The sequence below is a fragment of the Thermobia domestica genome, chromosome 8 (genome assembly GCF_964235325.1).
Source record: "Thermobia domestica chromosome 8, izTheDome1.hap1.1, whole genome shotgun sequence".
NCBI classification, from domain to species: domain Eukaryota; kingdom Metazoa; phylum Arthropoda; class Insecta; order Zygentoma; family Lepismatidae; genus Thermobia; species Thermobia domestica.
The window spans coordinates 189,486,129-189,511,383 of record NC_137461.1 but is presented as its reverse complement, the minus strand read 5'-3'; the positions used below and the strand labels follow the sequence as shown (position 1 = coordinate 189,511,383).

At 35.4% G+C, this 25,255-nt stretch overlaps 1 protein-coding gene across 1 annotated transcript in view; it reads left to right on the top strand.

Annotated features, from left to right (window-relative positions):
- Positions 1-25,255, top strand: part of LOC145693383 (uncharacterized) — a 175,698-nt gene that overhangs the window by 32,957 nt on the left and 117,486 nt on the right. The window contains exons 4-5 of the mRNA XM_081769330.1: positions 9,696-10,182; positions 22,071-22,289. Coding sequence (XP_081625456.1) covers positions 9,696-10,182; positions 22,071-22,289 — 706 coding nt within the window. The remainder of the gene's footprint in view (positions 1-9,695; positions 10,183-22,070; positions 22,290-25,255) is intronic.

Below are 25,255 nucleotides of genomic sequence, written 5' to 3'. Positions count from 1 at the left end.
GCGACTATGATTGTGGATTAAACGGGATGTCACTACATAGTTCATGTGCTGCTTGTAGTGATTTTCAGCCGTGAAATTTTCACAAAGTACAAAGCATACAATATGTAAAAGAAACAATTACGCTTTCGGATTCCTGAGGTCATGTCAGTGTTACTTGACATACGACATCCTTCCCTTCCCATTTTAAATTTTGAACTTGCATTCAAGATGTGACGGATTTTAATATGCCGGCCATTGTCGCCGGCACGTGTAAGTTGCAGCCATCACTCTACTACAATCTCCCAGTAAAGGATTTCATTTTCCTCTCAGGTTTCAAATTAAAGGATGTTCAAGGAATTTTGACCCACTTCGTGCTATAAAATACAACTTTTAGCAGGAACCTCTCATTTCTCCAAAGCATTTTTTTTCTAATAAAAATTACTTTAAAACATACGTGTATTATAACTATTTTGAATATCGTCGCTGCGCCTCGAAGAACCGCTATGTGGCATTTTTGTCGAAAATGAGTTATGCCGTGCAAATAAACCTCAAAGCTGCCAGGCAGCGTCCCTTATAATGTGATAAGTGAACATTCAATTGCTTCGTCACAACAATGAAAAAATAAGAGATAGGCTTCAAGTTTTAATCACATAGTATTGATTCTCTATGTGCTTATAAAGGCGCAAAAGATAAACCAATATGTGCTACGTAAACACAAAAATAGTAATATAATATTGTTGAAGCAAGCTACAACAATGTCCAGTGCATAATATACTCAGAATCAACTTTATCATATTTTCAAGTGTTTCCGTGTATATTTGGCAAAATTTTAAGAGTGGAATGTTTTTTGCTTCTTCTGAAAAGTTGTGGTTTTAACATATAGCGGTTCTTTGAGGCGCAGCGACGATATGTAATAATTAGTTTTTCGTACATTATATATTCACGTATTTTTAAACTAATTTATATATTTTAGCATTTATATTGTAACACCTAAATTACCTAATTCCTCAAATAACAGTAAATATAGTGCAGTAAGTATATTTGACATAATAGAACAAAAATCGTGGCCCTAGCTATCTTCATCTATTTTTGTTAATTTTTGTCTCACTGTATACTTAGCAATGCTCGCTGCTGGTAGAGATAGCTAACAAATTTAGCGGAATGTATCTTCGAAACATTGCAACAAAAAATTCTGAAATTTTGCTGCATTTCCTTACTGGTAAACAGAAAAACTCCTTCCAAAATATCACGAGATCGCTAGATATAAGTGCCACGAGTAATTGAATTGACATGGAATGCTTCTTTATTGAGTTTGAATACTGTTTCATCATGTCTGAAGTACTGAATATTTTATCAGTAGAACTGGATCGATATACAGGGTGATTATAAATGATTCATCAGGTTCAAAAGGACGGTATTATAAAATGTATAACACATACAATAACGGATTACACATGAAAATACACAAACTCTCCAAATTTTAGACGTACTGTTACAAATGTTCGATGTAGCTTTCTTCGTCACACGACACACAGCTATGCGATATTCCATGTCTCCACTCATTTGTTCTAGCATATCACTAATAATGATCGTACATGTGCATACGATCCTCGAGGCTACTCAAATTTTTTAGTAGTGGAGGCACATACATTGTTTTTAACATACCACCAAAGAGATAAAAAAATAAACATGAACTATGAGATCGGATGATCTAGGAGGCCATGGGAAAAGCGCTAAGTCATCTTCAGCATATCACCCAATTCAACAGCATGGGAGTTATTTGTGCAGGTAGCGACGCACTTCAATATGCAAATTGGGTGATTCCCGATCAAGTTGGAAAATAAATTTATTTTAATCCTGTTTCATTTGTGGGAACAGACACAACTGCATGGTAACAGCGGAAAGACATTTCTAATGTTCCAAAACAAAATGCTTTCTGCTACATAGACGCTATTTTAGAAACTAAGTTGTGCTTCTATCTGTCGCCACAAGCCAAGATTACGAGTATGAGAGATTAAACTTCCAAATGTATTATTTCGTGTCATTAGTGCAAGCATATTGCATTAATAGTTTTCAGCTACCTGATAAATAAGCATTTCAGCGGTGAAAAGAATTTTTAAAATTGGTTCATTACTTTCTCCGGTTGGTTTCTTATTATATATATATATATATATATATATATATATATATATATATATAACATAAGCTCGAAGTTCTCCCTGCTTCGTATGCCGGGAGAAAATGTAACTTTTCACCATGTGCATTTAAATACGCTTTCAAATGAAGAAAGAGATTCAAAAATTAAAATCGATTCTACCATTTGTGATTAGAACTGTCGAATTATCTGGTTTAAAACGCGTAGCACTAAGCTAGTCGCGTAACTTAGCTCGGTCATGCCTGCATGTTGCTTATTCTTGGTATAGCTGTCGTTACAGTGTCAATGTTGTTTTATTTTCTGATTTGTCTGGATATTGGTATTCACGTTTCATTTTGTTTTGTTCCTTATTCCATAATTTCACTTAAGAAAAAGTCAGTAGGGTATGACGAAGGTTTGAACCGTCGATTGTACGTTTTGCATTATTCGTTGACCAGTTATTTTACCTATTACTTTGTTTTTCCACTGACTCCTAGCAATCTCTTGCTGCGATATCTAGAAAGACGGTAAGAGAAGTTTGTAATTGACAGATTTTGATACTATTTTTCATCATTTACTTCACTTTTATCTAAATCAATCTTCGGCATTCAATTGCTCGCATGTTGAAATGAACATGACAGAAAAAAGATGTAAAATACGATAATGTTAAATCTGTATGCTCTCTGTGCGTGTGTGCTGTACAGAAAATGGCGCACATTGGTATATTTTATTACCTCACCCTCCAAGTGTACGCCCTGGCTAGATGTTTTACAGGAAAGAAAATATTCTATAAACTAGTGCGGCCGATTCGCTATAAACTTCCTTCTCTCTATGATTTTAAAAGCAGCAATCAATGTCAAGATTTTTGAGTCACGTAAATATAAGTTTCTGAAATCTAAGAACGGATGCTTTTAGAAGAATCGATATTAAAATCTTCCTTTCAATTCCTTGAAAACTATTAGTTCAAAATGCATAAGATTTATTTGAATATTTTAAAGCATTAGTATTATTCTTGCATTTTAAAAATTTAAATTACTCTTCCTACCAAAAGGTGGTGTTGCCACGAAATTTAGCTTTCTTTTTGATTACCGTTTCATGAATATGCTCTAAGGCTGAAGAGAGTCAATAATGATAACAAATGAAATGGTAGAATGAAGAAAGTAGGAGAAAATTGGAGAACCCCGAGAAAACTCTGCACACAGTGTTCGTCCATCATAAGTCCAAATGGCGCGAACTTTAGTCGAGCCAGGGACCCGCACCAGAAATTAGCATTAAGCCACTGCAACCTCCCTTAAAATAGTTTATTGGGTTCTAATTTTTTTAAAAAATAGATGTAACAAACAAGTATTTTTTAAATAGATTCTTCATTTTAAGTATTGCTGCACATCAGTATTAACTTTTCTGTTTTCATTACTAATTACAAAGTTAACTTCCAGTAGGACTTCTCAAGAATTAGTTAATGTTACTTACAAAAGATACAATATAACAGAAAATAAGTAACAAATGACCGTAATTGGTTCACTGAAAGAATGATTGTTTTAGCGGCCCGGGGAGAAAAAAATATCGCAATATGCGCAGCTAAATATATTCACATAATCCTGTATCGGTTCCTCAAATTTGTAATTTATTTTATGTTCTATTATCTTCTAACGTATAACTTTACGGTGCCATCAAAGTTGTAATATTGACAGTGCAAGTAACTGTCATTTTACTTTATTTCTTGAGAAACTCTTTTTGGAAACAAAAGCCTATTTTCTTTATCTCCTATGCAACAGATGGATACCATGACTCACATGTTTCCAACTGTGAAATTTTAAAATGCTGATTTCGATAGGCTTTTAATAAATTATTCCTTGATTTTGGCTCCAATGAAGGTCATCAGAGAAGAGCATATTGTGAGGACATTCGATTTGGCAGTGAAATAATAAACCAAACACGTACAATAGGTGGTTAGTCATCATAAGCTTTTTGTAGTTAAGATATTACCCCTTTTTTCATCTCTCTCTCTTTTATTTACATCGTTCTAATTTTAAAATACAGGTGATGTATCAAATTTCCGATTTAAAATTACAATATTTTTCTGTATAATAGCTATGAGTTTGTCGTACACTGTACAGTCAACAAATTATGATATTCATACAGTAATATTATCGTTCAGTTTCCAACCCTGTCTGTGATACATATGCAGGAAAAATGAGTCAGACCTATGGAAATTTGTAAGGATCTAGGTTCGTTTTATCGGATTTAGTGTCTAGAATACAGTGTAAGATTTTGTGACCAAAATAGTACAATTGCACTCTAGTGGGAGATCCTCAGGTACACCTCTCCATTTGCTCTCTTCCCATTGAGTGTACACTGGATCAAGTTCTTCTTTCTTATGTTTTTGAAGCTTCCTGTTAGTGCAAAACGGATATCCTTCGTTAGAGAAGCAAAAAACATTATCTTGTTAGCACGATTTTTTTGCTTCATTGTAGCCTACGATGCTTTGAGAAACATGAACATATTTAAATTATTGTCCGTGTGACTTACTTATATACATAATTCAAACTTACAAGTAGAGCTCACCAATTCGCCGTTGCGTTAGCAAAAGGAAACAACTACTGTCCTAGAGTAGGGTTGAATATAAGATATTGACAAAAATTTTAGCTGCTAATGAGCACGAAATTTGGGAAAACGAAATAGAAACATGAATTTGGGAAAGCCAAGTACAATATAATTTGATAGTTGCAAGACCGATATTTTTTCGAAATAGACGGAGGAACAATAGTTATGACTTCAACTATATAAATCGAATTAAGAGGGATGTTTTTATGGCATTCCAGATCATGGCCGCCATCTTGAAATCCGCCATATTGGATCGACGTCAACTTTTTCAAATGGAAATAGGGCCATGTGAGGTATCAAACAACAATGATTTTTTCCACCCAATCTCATACACTAATTAGTTTGTCCATATCTAGAACGGTTTACAACTTACAATACTTTGAATGTTAAAAAATTCGTTGTTTGTAACTGATAACAGATAACTATAGTGACAATGAACATAGCTCCAGAGATAGCATTCTTACTGGACAAAATTACAGCAATGCAAGAAATGCAAGTCCTCAACATTAATAAAATGGTCAAAACAGAATTTTGCAGACCACCATGAGCACCTAATAAAAAATGAAACGTCACAAATATCACAAAAGTTAATGCCGGGAATATTGAAAGCGTACTTTTTCGGCACCTCGAACCATTCGATCGGCTCATCAATATATACTGATTTACAAAATGCTTATTGAATCCTTCCTGTGAAGCGAGGAGACTGAAATTGATTGTACACAAGGGAATGCAGAGTGACAATAGTTTCTCTATCATGCAGTTTTGAATGGAAATGTTCGTCCTTTATTGCATAATCACATATGGTACGCCAATGTTTTGCATTATCTAAAAAAAAAATACATTCAAAGGTTGATATATGCCTGTGGTACCTTTTGGAATTTGTCGCATTCCCACTGATTTCCCAGGTGGAGCTATTCTACTTCGCACCTCTTCATTATTAAATAATTCTCAGCTATCCAGCATAAGTGAATTCCTACTCCCTGTATTGGCCAATAGCAATTAACTTACCATTCTCGCAGTTCATGTAATCCCATTTTACCAGATGTTGATGCTGTGACATGCATATTGCCAAGTTTCTGCACTAACCTAATAAATACAGTCTGCAATCTTACAGGCACTAGTCAGTTCTTTTCCTGGAGAACAATGAACAGCTTACCAACTAACTCTCCCTTTAAATAAGTAAAGGCATGATTGTGTAGGAATGTGTCATAGCATTTTACACTTATTGCAAGAGCCTCAATTTTCCTTTTGCCTTTTATATCCAAAGTTCTCGGGCGATGCAGTCTCTGGAGCTATGTTCATTGCCACTGTAGTTATCTGTTATCTGCTACAAACAACGATTTTTTCAACATTCAAAGAACTGTAAGTTGTAAACCGTTCTAGATATTGACAAACTAATTAGTGTATGAGATTGGGTGGAAAAAATCATTGTTGTTTGATACCTCACATGACCCTATTTCCATTTGAAAAAGTTGACGTCGATCCAATATGGCGGTCATGAGCCGGAATGCCATAAAAACATCCCTCCTAATTCGATTTATATAGTTGAAGTCATAACTATTGTTCCTCCGTCTATTTCGAAAAAATATCGGTCTTGCAACTATCAAATCATATTGTACTTGGCTTTCCCAAATTCAGGTTTCTATTTCGTTTTTCCCATATTTCCAGTGCTCATTAGCAGCTAAAATTTTTGTCAGTGTCTTGTATTCAACCCTACATTAGGACAGTAGTTGTTTTCTTTTGCTAACGCAACGGCGCATTGGTGAGGTCTACTTGTTAGTAACATGATTGAATTGTAACTACTGAAACTGTTTATAGCTTGGCTGAGGTAATTCTCTCTTACTAAAACTTCTGTACATCTTATTAAAACTTCTCTCGAACAGATCTTCCGTAATGTTTCATATGGTTAATACAATTATACTGATATGAAGCTATGTTGTTCTTAGTGTAGGTAAATATGTTCTTCCTTGTAAGTAAAGTTCTTCATGTTAAAATATTTTTCGTGTATGTAAGAAAATGCTAATTTACTACATGTCGTATGTAATTCAAGTATACATTGTAAATGTAGGTTAAACATGCTGGAAAAAGGATTAACTTATAGAACAGGATAAATTAGTATGCATATAAATATGTTCAATTTTTCTTTCAATTTATAATAAGCACAAGTTACCATGAATAAACTATTTCACAATGTATAATACATTTCTCATGCATAATTCAAATACGCATATGTATGTAATAAAGGAAGCAGAAAATAATAAATGAAAATTTTACGAAATGTAGCAAAATCACAATGATATATTGAATAAATTCGTGAAATATACACGATGATGCAAATGCATATAGGGATAGAAGTACTATATCAACAATGTTGATACAAGAAGAATGAAAATTACGTATGAAGACCGAATGATGGGTACGTTTATTGGGGCGCAGGATGCCAGCCTATATCTATGATGAACCACAGTCTACCACATAAATGGATTAACAATCCAACCTATTAAAACCCATAGAAAACCTTTCCGAAGAAATTTTGACCATGCTGATAAACTGAAGGGGTGTGAAAACAAAAATAACTTACGAAACCTCAAAGATGAAGAAAGAAACAAAAGTAGCACACACGTTTAGAATAGCTCCAGAGCCTGAAAGGATTCCGGATGATGATGAAATTTAACGCAGCAGGCAGCAGACGCAGCGCAGAAATGTGAAAGTTGCACCAGTGAGGTATTAGCGTGTGTGATGTGTCTGCTAGTAAATTAATCATGTTCTGCGGACTTTCATGTCGCCGAAGGTAAATGGATTCTGCAAAAAATACATTGCACCACTTTTCGATATCCCTTCAGTTGTTCAGCATAGTTAAACAGAGATACATAATTGGATTCTCTACCGTGTGTGTGTCATATGCGACAATATGCAGTGTTACCGCCCTCAGACTGTGTATAACCAACTAAGCCACATTCGAAATATACCCCAGTGAAGTTGACACCACCAGTGTTTCGCGAAATGAAAGTAGTGATGGCATCACAGAATTCACAGACATACAGTGCAATGTTGTGTGTCTGCCATCGTGAAAAGACAAAGCAACTGAAGGAAGCTGTGCGAATACGCTTCCGTTAACAAAAACCTAGAATCCCTTCCAGAGACGAAGTCCACAAAAGTGAGCCTAGATCCATCATAATTTCCACCGATCTGTACAGAGGAAGTTGCATTTTCCCTCTGCTCTTTATATAAACATTAGCTGCAAGAAGTACTTGTGCTGACGGTAACCAAGCGTGGTGAGGTAGTGAATCTTCGTAAAGAACTTGTGAAACTGGTGATCGAGGATTCGAAATTCGGTCTCAGATGTTTTTTTTTTTTTTTTTTTTTTTTTTTTTTTAACATGAAGATATGATGAAGTAATTAAAAATGTAATATTTGTTACACATGTAATTTTCAAATTTAATGCTTTGGTGTTAAAATTGTTTTTTATTGTCTTTATTGCTTTTTTTAAGTTTCAAAACAAATACTCATCGGTTGAAAATCTCTAAAATAATCAGTGATACTTGGATGAGTGTGAAATGAGACTAAAATAAATGCAAATAAGCATGTACGTAAAAATTTATACGCCAAACTAATTTTATATTTGATAAAATAGATTTCTACTACAAATTGAAATAAAATATTTGATATGCAGTTAATCATACAATACTGACAAATTAAATAAAATATTTTTCTAGATAAAGTATACTCACTGCAGTGAAGGTAACTTCATTATTATTATTATTATTATTATTATTATTATTATTATTATTTACTACCACGAATACAGATATCCATCACTTACTGTGAAACAAAGAATTGTGCTATCAGCTATATGAAGAATTTCTATACCCTTTCCACAAGTAAGAAACAATAGATCTCTGCTGTAGTGTAACGTGTGAATGAAAAGTTTGAGACCAACCGTTAAGAACATAAATAGTTCATTCGACATTCAGTCAGTAATTATCAGCTGCTCTCTTTTCGAAAAGAACGACTGCCAGAAAAATTAATCCCATGTCTTTTACTCTGAGATTCTCAACTTTCACTCACTCTCTCGTAAGGAGAGGTAGAAGAAATTGAAGAACTCAAGAAAATTAAGTGGTGCAAATATATTATTAAACCATTCTAGTAATCAACCTTATAGAATCGAAATGTAACTTGTCTGGGATGGTTATGTGTTAACAAACGGAACAATAAAATTCACTATTTGTAAATTTCCTAAGTTGTAAATATTGTATGATATACGAGCCAGCCAGTCGCCTTTTGAAATAGCTTGCTTCAAGGCAGGGTGAGAACTAATTCCCACTCCAAACGTGTCCTTTTGCTATTGTAAATACAGTGATCATCATTAATGAAATAAAAGGTAAATATTTACACAAACAGTTATCATGATATATTACTAAGTGTCAACTCTAGAAAAAGTGGCTATAAGAACGAGCTCTGCGTCTTTCACCCAGTGTTATAATATACAGTTGAACAGTCATGCTTACGTTACTGTACTTTCACATATATTTTTACTATAATTAGAATTATAGTAAGGTTCGAGATGTAAATGTGGAGAAGGATGGAAAAATCAGCTGAAAAGACAAAATAAGAAATAAATAAGTTCTGAGAAGAGTGAATGAAGAAAGAAGAATTTCGAAGTTGGTAGCAAAAAGTAAATAAAATTGGTTAGGACACTGTCTAAGGATGAATTGCCTTATAAGAAATACTTTGAAAGGATTAATTTCTGGAAGAAGAAAGAGGGGAAGAAGAAGGTGTCAGCTTTTGGACGATATGAAAATCGAAGATAAAGAAGATAGAGCTTCACTATGCTAGCTTATTGTTGTTGGTGCTTGTTTTGCATGTTTAAGCTAAAACTCTGAGGACAAATTAATGTTATAAGTATTTCTGCTGTTTGCAAGACATGATGTAGGTGTATGATTTCGAATTAGTAACATTTTTTTAATTTTTATTTTAGGCCTTTCAAACATGAGAAAAGAAAAGTAGGAAGAACAAGACATAGCACTAGTAATGAACAAAACAGAAAGAGTGAGATGATTACAATGCAAGTATCAGTGAAATGTTCTATGAACACTATGAACAAGAACAAAGATAGTGTAGGGAAAGTTGTAGGAAAAGTAAGTGGTACTGATAGTGTAGAAAAAAGAAATAGTACTAATACAGTCGGGAAAAGAAGTGATACTAATTCGGATGGAAACTCTGTTCTGTACATGCGGAGTAAGACACACCCTACGTCTGAAGAGTCAACTTGTCTACGTGTAAGCGAAGTCTCATTTCCTTCTTGCTGTGGTACAAGTGGTCGAAGTACAGACTTCCTTCGAATCATGAGTGGTGCCGAGTCGAAAGGAGAATCAAAAGTACAAATGTATGACCACAGTACGATGCTTCTTTCAGATTACGCTGAACCACCAGGAGCAGTGCAGAGAGTATGCGTATGTTCTCAGGTATGTTTTGAAAGAAAACTACTAGTAGAGTTATTTTCGGTGTTGTGTCAGATAAGTAAAATGCCTACCTGTTCGGTAAAATTAGATATAGATATTATTTTGAAATTATACGTAGATCAAAATCAATAAAATTAATAAAAGCATATTGCTTAAACTGTTCTTAGGAAAAAATAATTGTTTTATGTTGTTTCCATTGTGTTCTTACATAATCTTGTAACTTATTAGCATTATCAGAATTCGCACCGACATAGAAAACCTGGAAATGTCAGGAAGTTCAGCTTACTCGTAAAAAGTCCTGGAAAAGTTAGGAAATTTCATAAAAACCTGGAAAAATGAGGGCATTTTAAGTACTGATTTTTAATCGCAGAGCCCATTTCTCATTTTGCCATACTCGGCTATTTGATAGGGGATATTTTGTAAAAATAAGTAAGTTTATTTTGCGAGTTACCTACCTACCTACCTACCTATATATATATATATATATATATATATATATATATATATATATATATATATATATATATATATATATATATATATATATATATATACACTCTGTCTCTTTCTTTTTTCCTTTTTATGTCACTGTATACATAAACATACATAACAGATACGGAATTATCTGCTCGGGAGTATTTTTTTTTTTTTACATTATATATAGGGTGGCACCAAAGTAGGTATACAGACCCGTACTGTTCAACTCATTGCTTTTTATATAATTTTTTATTGGTATCTATCAGGTAGACTTAGTTTCTTTATTATTTGTTCTTAATGTCTTTTTTACGTATATCTTAAACTCGGAACAGCCGAAGCAAATAAACCTATAAGCTAGAATGCTATACTTGATCAATGCAGGGGTGTATACCTACTTTTGAGTCACCTTGTATACACCTGGAAATTTGAAAATCATGACTTGGAAAACCCGCAAATGTCACGAAATTCGTACTCGATAAATAATTAGCAACCCTACATTATGCTAGCTTGATCTACCTATAATGCTTAACAGATTTAATATTTAGGCTTGCTTTAACGTTAATTTTTGTTTCGTTTCCCTTTGTTGAAACTACACCTTCATCAGTATATATGAGACGTTTCTGGTAGTAAAATCAAACTCACTAAAGGCTTGTTACCTAAAGGGGCAAGCTCTGAATAATCAAGATAATACGCTATTCTTATTATTTTCAAGCTGAATTTATAAGGAAACGAAGTACGATTTTCACAAACTATATAGACACGAGAACTGCTGCCACAGAAGTGTGGTATTACTGCTCACACACTTCAAATGTAATATCCGTTGAGTTCGCTCTTATTACCCGTAACACCTTATATATATATATATATATATATATATATATATATATATATATATATATATATATTACTTTAATGGACACACGTAAAAAAGTGTAACTTACCACATTAATATGGCAGTGAATCACCTTTCTCCTCACAACAGTTCATATACGACGTGGAATGGAGTCATAGAGGTCATAAATGCAGCAAGTTAAATATTATACTATTCTGTGAGAGAGTTTGAAGTCGAAAATGTGACCCGGATTTATGTCTCCGAAGCGGACCACAGGTACGTATTCAGTTATATTGTGGTTCGGGTATTGGACAGGTCATGGGAGGTTCAACTTCATCCCGATATTTCTCGGATCATGCGGCAATAGCTACAGCTATGATAGGCGAATTATCATCCTGGAATATAGCGTTATTGCCCGGAAACAGCATGTGAACTATAGGATGCACATGATCCCCCAAAATGGGGATATCATCATGGGCGTGACGCGATCGGTAAGCGTCAGCATAGAATCCACTGAAAACCAGGATATTGCAACCCCCACGCCATCACAGAGTCACCACCAAGTTTCATTATTGGAGGGAAACTGCGGTTCATCCTGTGTTTTGTGCGTCCGCCACTCATATTGGTTTGGTTTGAAATAAGGTAAACGAACATATGACTCATTCGACTATATCACAGGTATGCAGTGATCAGCGGTCCCTATTGTATGTTCGCAGTGCTATTGGCCGCATTATGATCCCTTATAAACAATTTTGCACGTGCAACCCGGCCCTGTACGTCTATGTGATGTAACTCGCGGCGAACTGTGATTGTCGACACAGGCTGTGCAAGGTGCTGCTTCAGTTCTTTCGTCACTTGCACAACAGTCGCACGTCGATTCTGAGTGACAATCAGTTTTAATGCTCGGCGGGACGTAAATAGTAACAGAGGCTTTTGGTGTAACTTTTCTCTGGTTGTTCGAAGTCACGTGATATGTCGTCATGGGGGTCAGCATCCTCTTGATTTTGGGAGGGATAAAGTCACCTACCCCCCAGATATTAGGAGAAATGCATTCGTCAACTTGAAAATAAAATTTTGGAAAGTGTCTGTGGGGTGTAAGTATGATTATCTAAGATCTTTATTGCATAATGTCATATGAATGAGTACATAATTCATTGTATTTCGTAAGACATAAAATGATGCACCTCATCTCAAACTTTGGCAGGAGTACATTGGTCCACTCCTTAAATTTTGGAATTGAAAAAATAGAATTTGGCAAACGTTGTATAGGACAGGAGTATATATCCTTGTAAATTTGAACGGTCCAGGTCTCCTTTGATGGGTAAAAATTTGTCAAAAATAATATTTGGAATGGGGTATGTTACGATTTATTCGTTAATTTAAAACTGTATCACAGCTTTTGGTTAATTTAATGTTAAGTCTCTGGAAAATGGTACTGAGGATATATACAAGGTGTACAACTTTGCTTCCGCCGTTTTCCGATAGGTGGCTACAACGGTAAGTAGCGGTCGAAATAAACAGATCGCAGACGCCAGGCAGTTAGCTTGGACCTCTGTCAACATAACCCCATTCAAGCATTAGTCGATTTGTGTGTGCATCGTAAAGTTGTTCTCGATTGAAAATGTCAGTTTACGAGCCAAATTCTCGCCATTTGCGGGAGGTTCTACTTTTTTGTTTTAATATGAAGAAAACTGCGCCAGAGTCTTATCGAATGCCCTCAAGTACTTATGGTGAGGACGCTATTAGTGAGAGAACGTGTCGTGAGTGGTTTCAACATTTCAAGAACGGTGACTTTAACGTTGAAGATCGGCATAGTGGTGGAAGACAGAAAGTTTTCAAAGATGCAGAATTAAAGACGTTGCTGAGTGAAGACTCGCGTCAAACTCAAGAAAAATTGGCACGATCATTGGGAGTGACACCGCAAGCCATTTCTAAACGGCTCAAAGCCATGGGTATGATTCAGAAAGAAGGAACTTGGGTCCCGTATGAGTTGAAAGCAAGAGACGTTGAACGGCGTTTGTGTGTTTGTGAACAGTTGCTTCAGAGGCAAAAACGGAAGGGATTTCTGCATCGCATTGTGACCGGGGACAAAAAATGGATTTATTACGATAACCCTAAACGCAAACAATCATGGGAAAATCCCGGCCATGCTTCCACGTCGACGGCCAAACCGAATATTCATGGCTCCAAGATCATGCTCTGCATTTGGTGGGACCAGCTCGGCATCGTGTACTATGAGGTGTTAAAACCTAGTGAAACAATCATAGGTGATCGTTATCGAATGCAATTAATGTGTTTGAGCCAAGCATTAAAGGACAAACGGTCGCAATATAGCGAGAGGCACGACAAAGTGATTGTGCAGCACGACAACGCTCGAACCCACGTTGCAAAAGTGGCCAAAACGTACTTGAAAACGTTAAAATGGAAAGTCCTACCCCACCCGCCGTACTCTCCAGACATCGCTCCCTCTGATTATCACCTGTTTCGATCAATGGGCGTGACCTGGCTGACCAACACTTCCGATCTTATGAAGAAGTCAAAAAGTGGATCGATTTGTGGATCGCTTCCAAAGATTTTTTCGACGCGGCATTCGTACGCTGCCCGAAAGATGGGAGAAAGTAGTGGCCAGCGATGGACAATACTTTGAATAATGCCTGGGTAAGCAATTTTTTTTTGCAGTCCTATAGGCCTTATCGCGAAATTTTATAATTTAAACATCGTGAAGCATTTAATTAATGAAAATCAGTTTTAAGACAGACTGTACCAGCCAGCACCTCAAACAGCCGTAACATTGCGAAGTACTATGTAGTCATTACTTTGTAGAAACTTATTGTCTTACATGATAAAATTTTATATTATCCTTAATGAAAATCAAACAAATGTGTCACGATGTCTTTTGCGTTCAGAAAATGTGCCAACATTAAAAAGAGATTGAGAACCGGTTGCTTATGGTACGTTAACGTACCACTTACGGCACACTTTCTGAACGCTCACGACGTCGAGACACACTAATTAATTAAATGCTTCACGATGTTTAAATTATAAGTATATGAAAGATGTAAATTTGGGTAATGCATAAAATTACCCACCCAGGAACCAAATATAGTAGTTGTGAATTAGAAAATATTTTTCCTGAACTTAGATTCTTACGTCCTTCGGATAAGTGCTTCAGAGAAATTTTTCCTTCCATTCTGTCATAGAGCAACGTGTACAGTCTTACAAGAGAAACAGCCCATCTAAATATTGCCACCAACTAGATATATGATATAGTAATAACATATAGAAAACAGTCATAAAAGATAACAAAGAAGTAGAAAGAAATTATAAAAATGGCGTATCATGTAGAACACCTTTCAAGTATGCAGGGTCGCATGGTCATCAACGTAGCGTGTAAATTATATATTGTGCGTGTGTGTGCATGAGAGAGAGGGCTTCTTCCTATATGGCTTTCTAGCTACACAACCTAATCCACTTGACCCACGACTCACTGACCCACTCAGTCTCGGCTTCGTATTGGTATAGTATCTTGGATTCACGTCTTTTGTGTACAAAGTTCCAGATTCAATTCCCGCAAGACAGTTTTGAAATTTGAACTCATTATGGTGGTTCGGGTTTTACCTAAAGCTGTAGGTCTACATCTCATACAGCATTGGTGCTAAGAAGGTATACTAAACTCCAATCCAAACAAAATAAGTGAAGTCGAGTACATGCATCGAGTCACAACCGTAGACAGGTTACTATTTTAAACTACCCCGTGGATAATTTGATTTTAGTGGATTGTTAAACCTCGCCTCAGAAACGAGAGATATTACGTTTGCCCGAGGCCAGCCATTCTAATTTCTATTTCATTACCTTCTGCCTTGGTTTATATTTAGAGCTTGACTGTATTTCTGACCGAAATATGCTTTTGATGCTTAACCGAAATACGTTGTTAAAGCTTCTGGATTTGTATACTTAAATAATAATAATAATAATAATAATAATAATAATAATAATAATAATAATAATAATAATAATAATAATAATAATAATAATAATAATGTAAACCATTGCAGAAACTTTCAAATTGGACATATTAATCGATCAGGTTGGAGTTTAACCTCCCTTTCCTTTCAGCGCTGTCGGGACCTACTGAGAGAATACCAACCAATAATATATAAACTATAAATAATAATTATGTTAATTATGATTTAAAAAATAGATTATAACATAATAATTACAAATATCTGCTTTGTAGTTTCTTGAATCTATGATAAGATAGCAGTCAGATAAATGCTTTTAACCAAAACCTTGAGGTATCCGGTCCCAGTTATATTCGAGTTCGATGACCCTGCTTTCTACGCTGAGGGAAAACTGCTAGCAGACGATTCACCACGAAAGAAAAGAACCTCTTTGCAAAGTTTACTTGTTACACACCCAGACACCATCGAACAACATTATCAAACGATTCGCGAGCAATTCATTGCTCTGGTTATATGCTAATGTTAATATGACGGTAACTAACGCGATGAACAACTTGGTGATTCCCGTGCTACAGCATACACTTCGTGGAGGAAGTATAGAGAAATAGGTAACGTGGCTTGAGAAGCCGGCATCGACCTTCAGAGGGTCTCAACCCAGGACCAAGATCGGGCCTTGATTAATGTCAGCCGTCAAAACCTTCTCATGACTTGCGGACTGTTAGTGTTGGTATCTCGTTTCTCTGGTTCCTTTCGTAGTGCTCAATGACGCCTCAAAGATGCCGGTCTTTAGGTCTATCGACTGTAGATAAGGATCAGTTGATGGACATTCATAAAGTTCACCGACTAGCATTTGCTGAGGCAAATATTAATCGTAACTGATTTAGAGTAATATTTACAGACGAGAAGATATTTCCATTGTCGAATGATGATCCAAGACTCATTTATAGACTTGTAGGAAAAAGATATGATCCGCGGTACATGCTTCGCAGACATCGAATGAGGCATGTTACTGTTCACTCCTAGGGTGGTTATGTAAGAATGCAGTAGGCGAGTTACACCGCATAGAGGGTCGATTGAATAGCCGAAAACGTCTGGATATTTTACAGTAGGGTTGCTCCCAGTTGTAAAAATTCATTTCAAGACGGCATAATAGAAGTACAACAAGATCATAGCTCAGTTCACGATTCCCATTTGGTTAAAGCCTTGTTTCAACAGGAACCCAATGTTGAATTAGTCGACTGAGTTTCTAGAGCATATGACTTGAATCCAATGGAAAATCTATTGTTAGACGTTACTAGAACGCTACAAGAAAATTGATCTTATAATACACCAAGGAGAGCTAACAATTTATGAGAGCTCGTTCTTGATGCGTGGGAAGAAGTTGCATAGGACATCAATATGTCGCGAGCTTAGTTAACTCTTTACCAAGGACATTAAAACCGTCCTAGAAGCTAAGAAGGACTACACAAGATATTAATCTTGAGTCTAGTCAAACCTAAATAGTTCTTTTCAGAGCTGCCTAATTACGTCTATTTTCCTTCTAACTTTACTCCAATTAAGACTTGTGACTTCCCCCGTACTTCTGAACATATTTACGACAGCTGTTCACTGTTTCTCATTGATAAGTTGTTAGCATTCTTGCTGTCAAAACCGTAGATCTAGGTTCGATTTTTCGTGGGAGAATTTTTGTTTCACGGTTCAACAATGAGTAATATTTGTTTTAAAATGTTCACGGTTCAACAAAGAGCATGTAATTTTGAATGTGAAATATTTGCAGGGAGGACATTCCAACAAATAAGAACATTCGCCGACTAGCAATGTTGGTATTAAGATTCATAACCATCAAGAAAAATGAAATGCAGTCTGGTGAACTATACAAAATGTAAAGAATATACAAGGAAATGAGATACACAAAATAATGAAAATAAATAAATAAATAAAATTATGCGAAAAGAAGGCCACTTACCTATAACAAGACAAAGAAGCTGTAAATACGTTTTTAGTCAGTCCACACCATCAGTTACTTGATAGAATGTTGTGTCAAAGACTGTTTTCCTAATGCAACCAAAACCTTTCAAGAAATTTTTAATTACGATGTATCAAGATTTATATTTTAATTCCCTTCATTCTATATCCACATAACCTTTATTTTCAAAGATTTTGCACCAAACAAAATAGGAACTTCCAAATAGATATCGTTTAATTGACAAGCAATATACTTATACGCTTGTAAGAAAATTCAAACACGTATCACGGATATCCAACATAGTAATTTAGAGCACATAAAGTGCTTTTTAAAAAAAATTACAACACTTTGTCTATAATATATATTATTATACAGAGAGCAACACAGATAGACTAGCTGAAATGCCTGTTTATCACAGAAACTGTGATATGGTGAAAGTACCATATATGGTGAAAGCAGGAAAAGCCTTGAAAGTTCTATATCCCAAAATGATCCACATTATCTGTCTGGTACACGGAATCCACAGACTATGTGAAGAAATTAGAGCAAGATATCCCAACGTAGATCGCTTTGTGTCAAATATGAAGAAAAATTTCTTGAAGTGTCCATCACGACGCAAAGCCCTAAAGGATGCTGCCCCGGATATTGCTTTGCCACCGTGGAGGGAAAAATGGGTTTCCCTGTAAGTACAGATGTGAGGGACGTAAGGATCTGGGAAATTTTTTTCGAACTTAGTTTTTTTTTTTTTTTTTTTTCCACCCTTTAGGTTTCCATTGCCAGAAGTGAACCATATCATACTTCCAACTAAACCAGATCTTCATATTTGACACTTCGTAAATAAATAAATAAAGGAAAATATGGCTAGCTAGTATAGAAATTACTCCCTATCCCCCTCAAGAGTGAAATTTTTGTAAACGCCGAAATTCATATTTCCTTATTTTCAATTAAGATCTTATATGCCAAATTTGACACTTGTACCTTCAGTGAATCCCACATTCAACTTTTTCTGTAGAAAGAAGGGAAATTTGAGTATGGTGGAAATATGTCCTTCTTCCCTTAACAGTGGAAGTTTCGAAAACACTAAAGCCAGAAATTTATACTGAGGTTCATCTCTCTAACTTCAGGATTTGTGATGTATACAGTTCTTTGCAGAAAATTTAGTCCACTCCCTTTTCTTATGACATGTGTTTCGAAGAATCCTTTGTTATCGCTTGCTTTCATGGTGAAAGGAGTATTTTATCCAAATTTTATGTCTCTACCCATTATAGTATTACCTAGGTCAGGCACCACAAGATTTGAGATATTTTAACAGTTTTGTGTGTTTGAACTGCTAAGCGTTGTTTCACCGGTGCTTCAAGTGAGGGCAATGGAACACGTGATGGTAGTTCTATCACATACCAACAAGGAGTTTCTATAGAACAAGAAACACGCTGAATCACAAAGCGCTTCTGTTCAACACACAGAAAGACACATTTAATTATTATTTTACTTTATAATGTTAAACTTTACAATTATATTTGGTTAGTTACTTAAAAAAAAAAAAAAAAAAAAAAAAAAAATACTGTAAATCTGTTACATGAATAAGTGGAAAATTAAATTAAGTACAATCTTGTGTTTTTGTGCAAAACGTAATAGTGGAAAAGAAGCTTTTAAAGTATTGAGTCATATTTTAATTCAACATTTTCAATTACAGATACATAATTTTATGAGCCAAAGGATACACGATAAGTCTTCATATTCTGTAGCAGGTTCACTTGCATCAGAAAAGCTTTGTAAAGTAATACAAGAAAATGACGCAGTTCCAACGACGATGACAATGATGATTCCTTCTGTTATTATTATTATTATTATTATTATTATTATTATTATTATTATTATTATTATTATTCCTTTTATCCACATAGTTTTGGCTTCGATTCGCGGTCGGAGAGCCTAGCTAACGTCGAACGCATTATAGTAGTTATGCACTTACATATTACCATTACACGCTTTACTTAATTTGTACTTAACACTCACATATGATATACCGACGTTCTGTCATCACCCACCACATTTCAGATATTTTGTTTTAAACATAATAATTACTTATGTGTTGAATTGATTGTATTAATATATTATACATCTGATTCATTTTAATATAATTATATGCGTTAAGGAATGTAGCATTACGTATCAAAAAGTTCGACCCAAACGGGAACCGAACTCACGACCTTACAATTAGAAGTCCCGCAATTAACAATTGAGCTAGCATGAACACTTCTGCCGAGTTTCTTCTGAAAAAAATTACCTGAATTTTCAAGACATTGAAATTCATATCCATTGCAAATGCTGTTTTTTTTTCTTTGTCTTTTTTTCATTCTACTATGGAAGCGGAAACTATGTTCTGTGTCTTTCCTTTCATTGGAAATGTTTTACGTACAGAAATGTAGGCAGCAAACCCGGCATGTGCTGACATGTATACATACTTTCAAAATACTATATCATTGTGTATTTCAATGAATGTTACTTTATTCTACACTTAATAAAATTTCAACATGTTTTATTACACTTAGAGAAGAAAAACACATCATAATTTTTATCGATTGCGAAAGTTGGCTTGAGACTCGAACCTGGCATCTTTAGTTTACTGTTTCCGAAGATACCCGAAGTTAAACTTGGAATTTCTTTTAGCTCAAAATAACCATAATCAATGCGCTCATTCTTTTCTTAATAAGTGTGTATGTGTATGTATTACATCTATACGAAGTATGTAAAAAGTAATTATGTATGGAAATCCTTTATTATGTGTAAACTGAGATCAAAATTAGTAATGAAAGTATGTATTACGGGTCCTCGAACCCTCAGTACTTTTATCAATAAAATATTAAATAAAAGTAAAAATACTGGTAAAGCGCTCGTCTCTGGTACCGCGGATCCTTGCTACGGTATATGAGATAATAATGGAGAATGCATCCTTGAGTTATTGAGATTCTTCCATTTCATACCATTCTCTTTGTTGCTCTAATTCTCGCTTCCATGGTGGCCGGATTAAGGACCACACCTCGGCCATATTTCCTGGTAATGTGGATTCCGGACTTAATATCTAGACAATTTGTGTATTAGCTCACCTTTAGCAATCCTGGGACTTTTGGGAGTGTTACCAATGTTTGATAAGTATAAGGGGCGATCGACTGAAACCCGTTCAGTGGTCATAATTCATGAAATAAATTTTATTTCGAGCGGAAACTTGTACACTATCTAGAGGCGTCTATGGTTAGCGTGCAGTAAAAATATTGTTCAGAAGAAGTCACCATGAGCGTTGAGATACTTGTCCCACTATGTCACTAACTTACAAATGCCGCCATGTAAAATTTGGATGGCTGACTATCAAACCAATCACGTACAGCATCCTGAACCTCAGCGTCAGACTAAAATCTCTAACCTTTCAATGCCTTCTTTAGAGGCCTAAAAATGTGAAAGTCACAAGGTGAAAGGTCAGGGCTGTAGGGCGGGTGTCGCAGCATTTCCCACTTGAATCGTTGAAACAAATCCTGCACTTGGTTTGCAAAGTGTGGACGCGCGTTGTCATGCAATACAATGACTCCAACGGTCAATAAACCAGGCCTTTTGTTTTTGATGGCTCTCCGTAACTGTGTCAAGGTCTGACAGTAGCGTGCGGCGTTGATGGACTGTCCTGCTTCCTTGAAGTCGAACAGTAATGGTCCATGGCAATCAAAGAACACAGACACCATGACCTTCCCCGCAGACGGTTGCGTCTTGAACTTTTTTTTTTTGGGACGTGGAGATGAGGGGTGTTCCCACTGCATACTGGAAGACTTTGAACTCGGTTCAAAATGATGGCACCAAGTTTCATCTTCAGCAACAATGTGCAGCAAGAAGTCGTTACCTTCCAAATTGTAACGTGACAAATGTTCAATGGCGCAACCCATACGCTCCAACTTTTGGTCTTCCGTCAACACCCTGGGGATCCACTGCGCGCACACTTTATGATACCCCAGATCTTTCACAATTTTCTGAATAATACTATAACTTATGTTTAAGCCGTTCGCTATGGATTCAATACTAATACGTCTATCCGCAGCTATAGCCGCATTCACCTTTTCACGCGTGTCTTCTGTGGCAACACATGGGCTTGACCAAGACCTGGATAATCAGTGGTTTGTTCGAAACATTCTGGCCCAGTCCACCATTGTTGTTTTGGAGACGCATGCATCACCATACACGTCTCTCATACGCCGGAACACTTCAGCTGGTTGACAACCTTCGGCACTCAGAAACTGGATGACGGCACGCTGGTCCTGTTTGAACGGATTGGGGATCTTGAACGTCATCTTTCACTCGTTATACATGCAAAACGGAAACATGTATCAACAACATTCCTACACCCAACACACAGGGACATTAGCCATTACACACTATTAAACAAACGATATCCTCCTACACAGTATACCAATAATACATGGAACGAACAGGTTTCAGTTGATCGCCCCTTATATATATATATATATATATATATATATATATATATATATAATGAGCGAGTTAATGTAGTGGCATAACATTTTATTTTTATTATTATTATTATTATTATTATTATTATTATTATTATTATTATTATTATTAAAAAATGAAGGTTAACTTTCTTTTCTTTTAGCCTAGTGCAGATATGTTGGCTCAGGAAGAGGAGGAGTTCGTTACTTTATCATGTAAGAGGTCAGAAGTGAAAGAGGAAATAAAGAAATGGCAAAAGAAAGGACAACAGGCATTGAAAGGAGCACACACTCAATCTGATTTTAGTAATCTTGTGAAAGTTTTAGGGGAGCTAGATAAAGAAGAAAGACAAAGAAGATATGTACAACTGCCTCAGTTTCCTGTAAGTACAAAATAAGCTACTAGCGAATAGGTATCGAGGAATCATGCACAATTTTCTTGTCAATGGTAAATTAAAGTTCTCATATTATAACCATTGTTCGTATAATACCTATAATATATTATTGTATGTTCGCGAAAAGAGGATGGAGTCCAACGCATTAATCAATCCACCGTGGAATTATAGTTACAATAGTCTTCAAAATTAAAATATGAAATAATAATGATAATAATAATAATAATGAAACAAAATATTCCAAACAAAAGGATTATTAGAAAGAAATATTACATTTATATCTTACATTTTATGAGAATTATGTTTATGAAGTACATGGCAAAAGTTTTCGTATTTTAAGGTTTTGTGTGAACAGTAAATTATAAAAGGGTCATAGTGCAGTCGTAGAAAGATCAATGCTTCTGTATTAACAATAGATACGTAAAATACCAAAAAGTCTCGAGACTAGTTCTATAGACGGTCAAAAGATGGAGGGAGGTGAAAGCGTGAACTGTGATTCGGAGTACGGAACGTTGCTACAGATTGTGGCTGGTAGTGTAGCTATGTGAACGTTGAAAGTGCATAACACCAGTGTTCGTGACTACGTTCGCGTTCATATTTTTGTTTTAAGTGTGGACATGAAACTGGATTGGGAGCAAATTCTACATGAAATTCGGCAGATCTGGCGTAGAGACTTCGAAGTTCATGACTTTGTACTGATTCCCGAACTGAAGTAGGTACTGTGCTTCAGTCTGTTAAGATCTTCGTCAGCATGTCTTACATGGTTCATTCTCATATTGATAATCATTACTGATAGCGAGAGTTGAGTCTGCATGGATGATCAAGAGAGAGAATTGAAGCCTTCGTAGTTGAAGAGCTCAGAATCCTCAAAATAGAAGGTGAGACAGATAGAGCTGAAGCACAACGATTAACATGCTCTCGGCTTTGTATTTATTTATTTACGCGTAGTTTTCGACATTTGAGTAATTATGCGCCATGAAAGGAAAGAGTCATGCTAGTACCTTGATACTTATACTCCATTCGGATAACTGCCCTCAAAATGGTGAAACGAATTGAGTCCAAGTAAAGAGTTGGGAAATTTTTGACGTGAGTCATTGGATCTGTTATTGATAAGGTTGAAATATTTTGGGATGCGATATCTTGTAATTCAGCTAACTGCTATAATTAAGAAGTAGAAGCAATTTAAAGATCTTTTCATTTATTAGGGTCGTACGAATGAAGCGATTTTTCTTTCTTTGTTTATAATTTATATTAACTAGTATTCTTGAATCTTCAGTGAAGAATATTAAGAACATTTAAATACAATATCTAATTTCAAGCTATGTGTAAACTTATACAATATTTTATGTAACGGGTTGTTATATCCGTATTTTATTGTAAACAACGTAGAAATGAGTTGTAAAGAATTGTGTATTTTTTGAGATGAAAAACTGAATATTAAATATACAGTCACTCTATAATGGAGACTTTTCATATTAACAAATGCAAGTAAGACGCGGGTTGAATAATATAAGAACTAGAAAGTAAAAGACCTTACCGTTCATAATGATTCTAGGAAGGTATTCCATACACCAGTAAAGATAGCATTCGAGCTAATATTAAGGAAGGCATAGTATCTCCTGTAAAGAAGAACTTGAGGTTGGGTGAATAGTATTTTGACTTTAAGAAACTGTGCCTATTCATTGGGGAAGAATGTAGGAAGAATTTCCTATAAGAAGACGGAAAAAATTTGGAAAGTAAACACACTAACCTTTGATGACAAAGTGTTACAAAGCTGCTGGGAGAGATGATGATGGAGAGAGATGATCAGAACTCATATTTCGGGCATTTCGTGCTTACTAGTGGAAGAGGGACGATAATACGAAATATAACATGACCAAATTATATGTATAAATTATTCCCAGGTATCGTTTATCTTCAGTAAAATAGGCATCTTGAGTAAAGTGAAGATTTTTAGTTCACAGAAAACGAGCTCTTAGACAACATGGAAAATAAAATTACTTACAAAACCTTGCGAAGATTGGAGAGTAAATGATTCCATAGTTGTTACCTTATGCTCAGCATAACGTAACATGGCCCGATGCTTTTGAGCACCTTGTATATTGGCAGGGAAATTTTAAAATTTATTTAGAATGTAAGAGAAAACTTTTATTTTATAGTAGGAAAACCGTAGGTCGAAGATTTTGCGTAATTTTTGTAAAATAAATCGTTTCAATGGATATTATATGAATATTACATGATTATTAATTATATTTTATATATTTTACGTATTTATCCATGAATATATCATTATTTTAGACAAATAAGTGTAAATTCCAGCTTTTTCAATGGTTTTCAGTTTATTTCTATTCATATTTCGGCATAGGGAATCTTCACAAGAAAGCTAAAAATTTTATTTCGTAAAATCTTCTTCAAAATTCCAAATTAAGAAAGTCAGCCATAATTTCTTCTTGGTGCATCTCTTTGTTTCGAAGTAAATTTATTTGATTGGATAATCCACAATCACAGCTGCGGCTGAGATTTCGGTTTTCTTTGATCTTCGCACAGAAGCCTATCATCCGATCGTTACGTCACGATTATCTTCCAATTAGGGATCATCTTCATGTGATTCTTTGTCTTACGGCGTCAGCCATTTCAGGAGTCAGACGTGCAGTGTTTAGCGTCTGCAGAAATAGTGGAATAATTGGTGATTACGTTAAACTGTGATAAATTCTTCGTTCTGGCGAATATTAGAAATTGTCAGCAGAGACAAACGTACTGTGTTTGGTGTTTCAACGAAATTATTAATCCAGAAATATTCCAATTGTGAAGGGATTTCGTATTGCATAAGGAATACTAGCATGGAAGGTGCTGGTGTTACGGAATGAGCTTCTTGGCAAATTTTGCGTTCTCGATCAGCCAGAGAACATAAGAGAAGCCAGAGGAGACGGTGACGGAGAAGAAACATTGAGTAG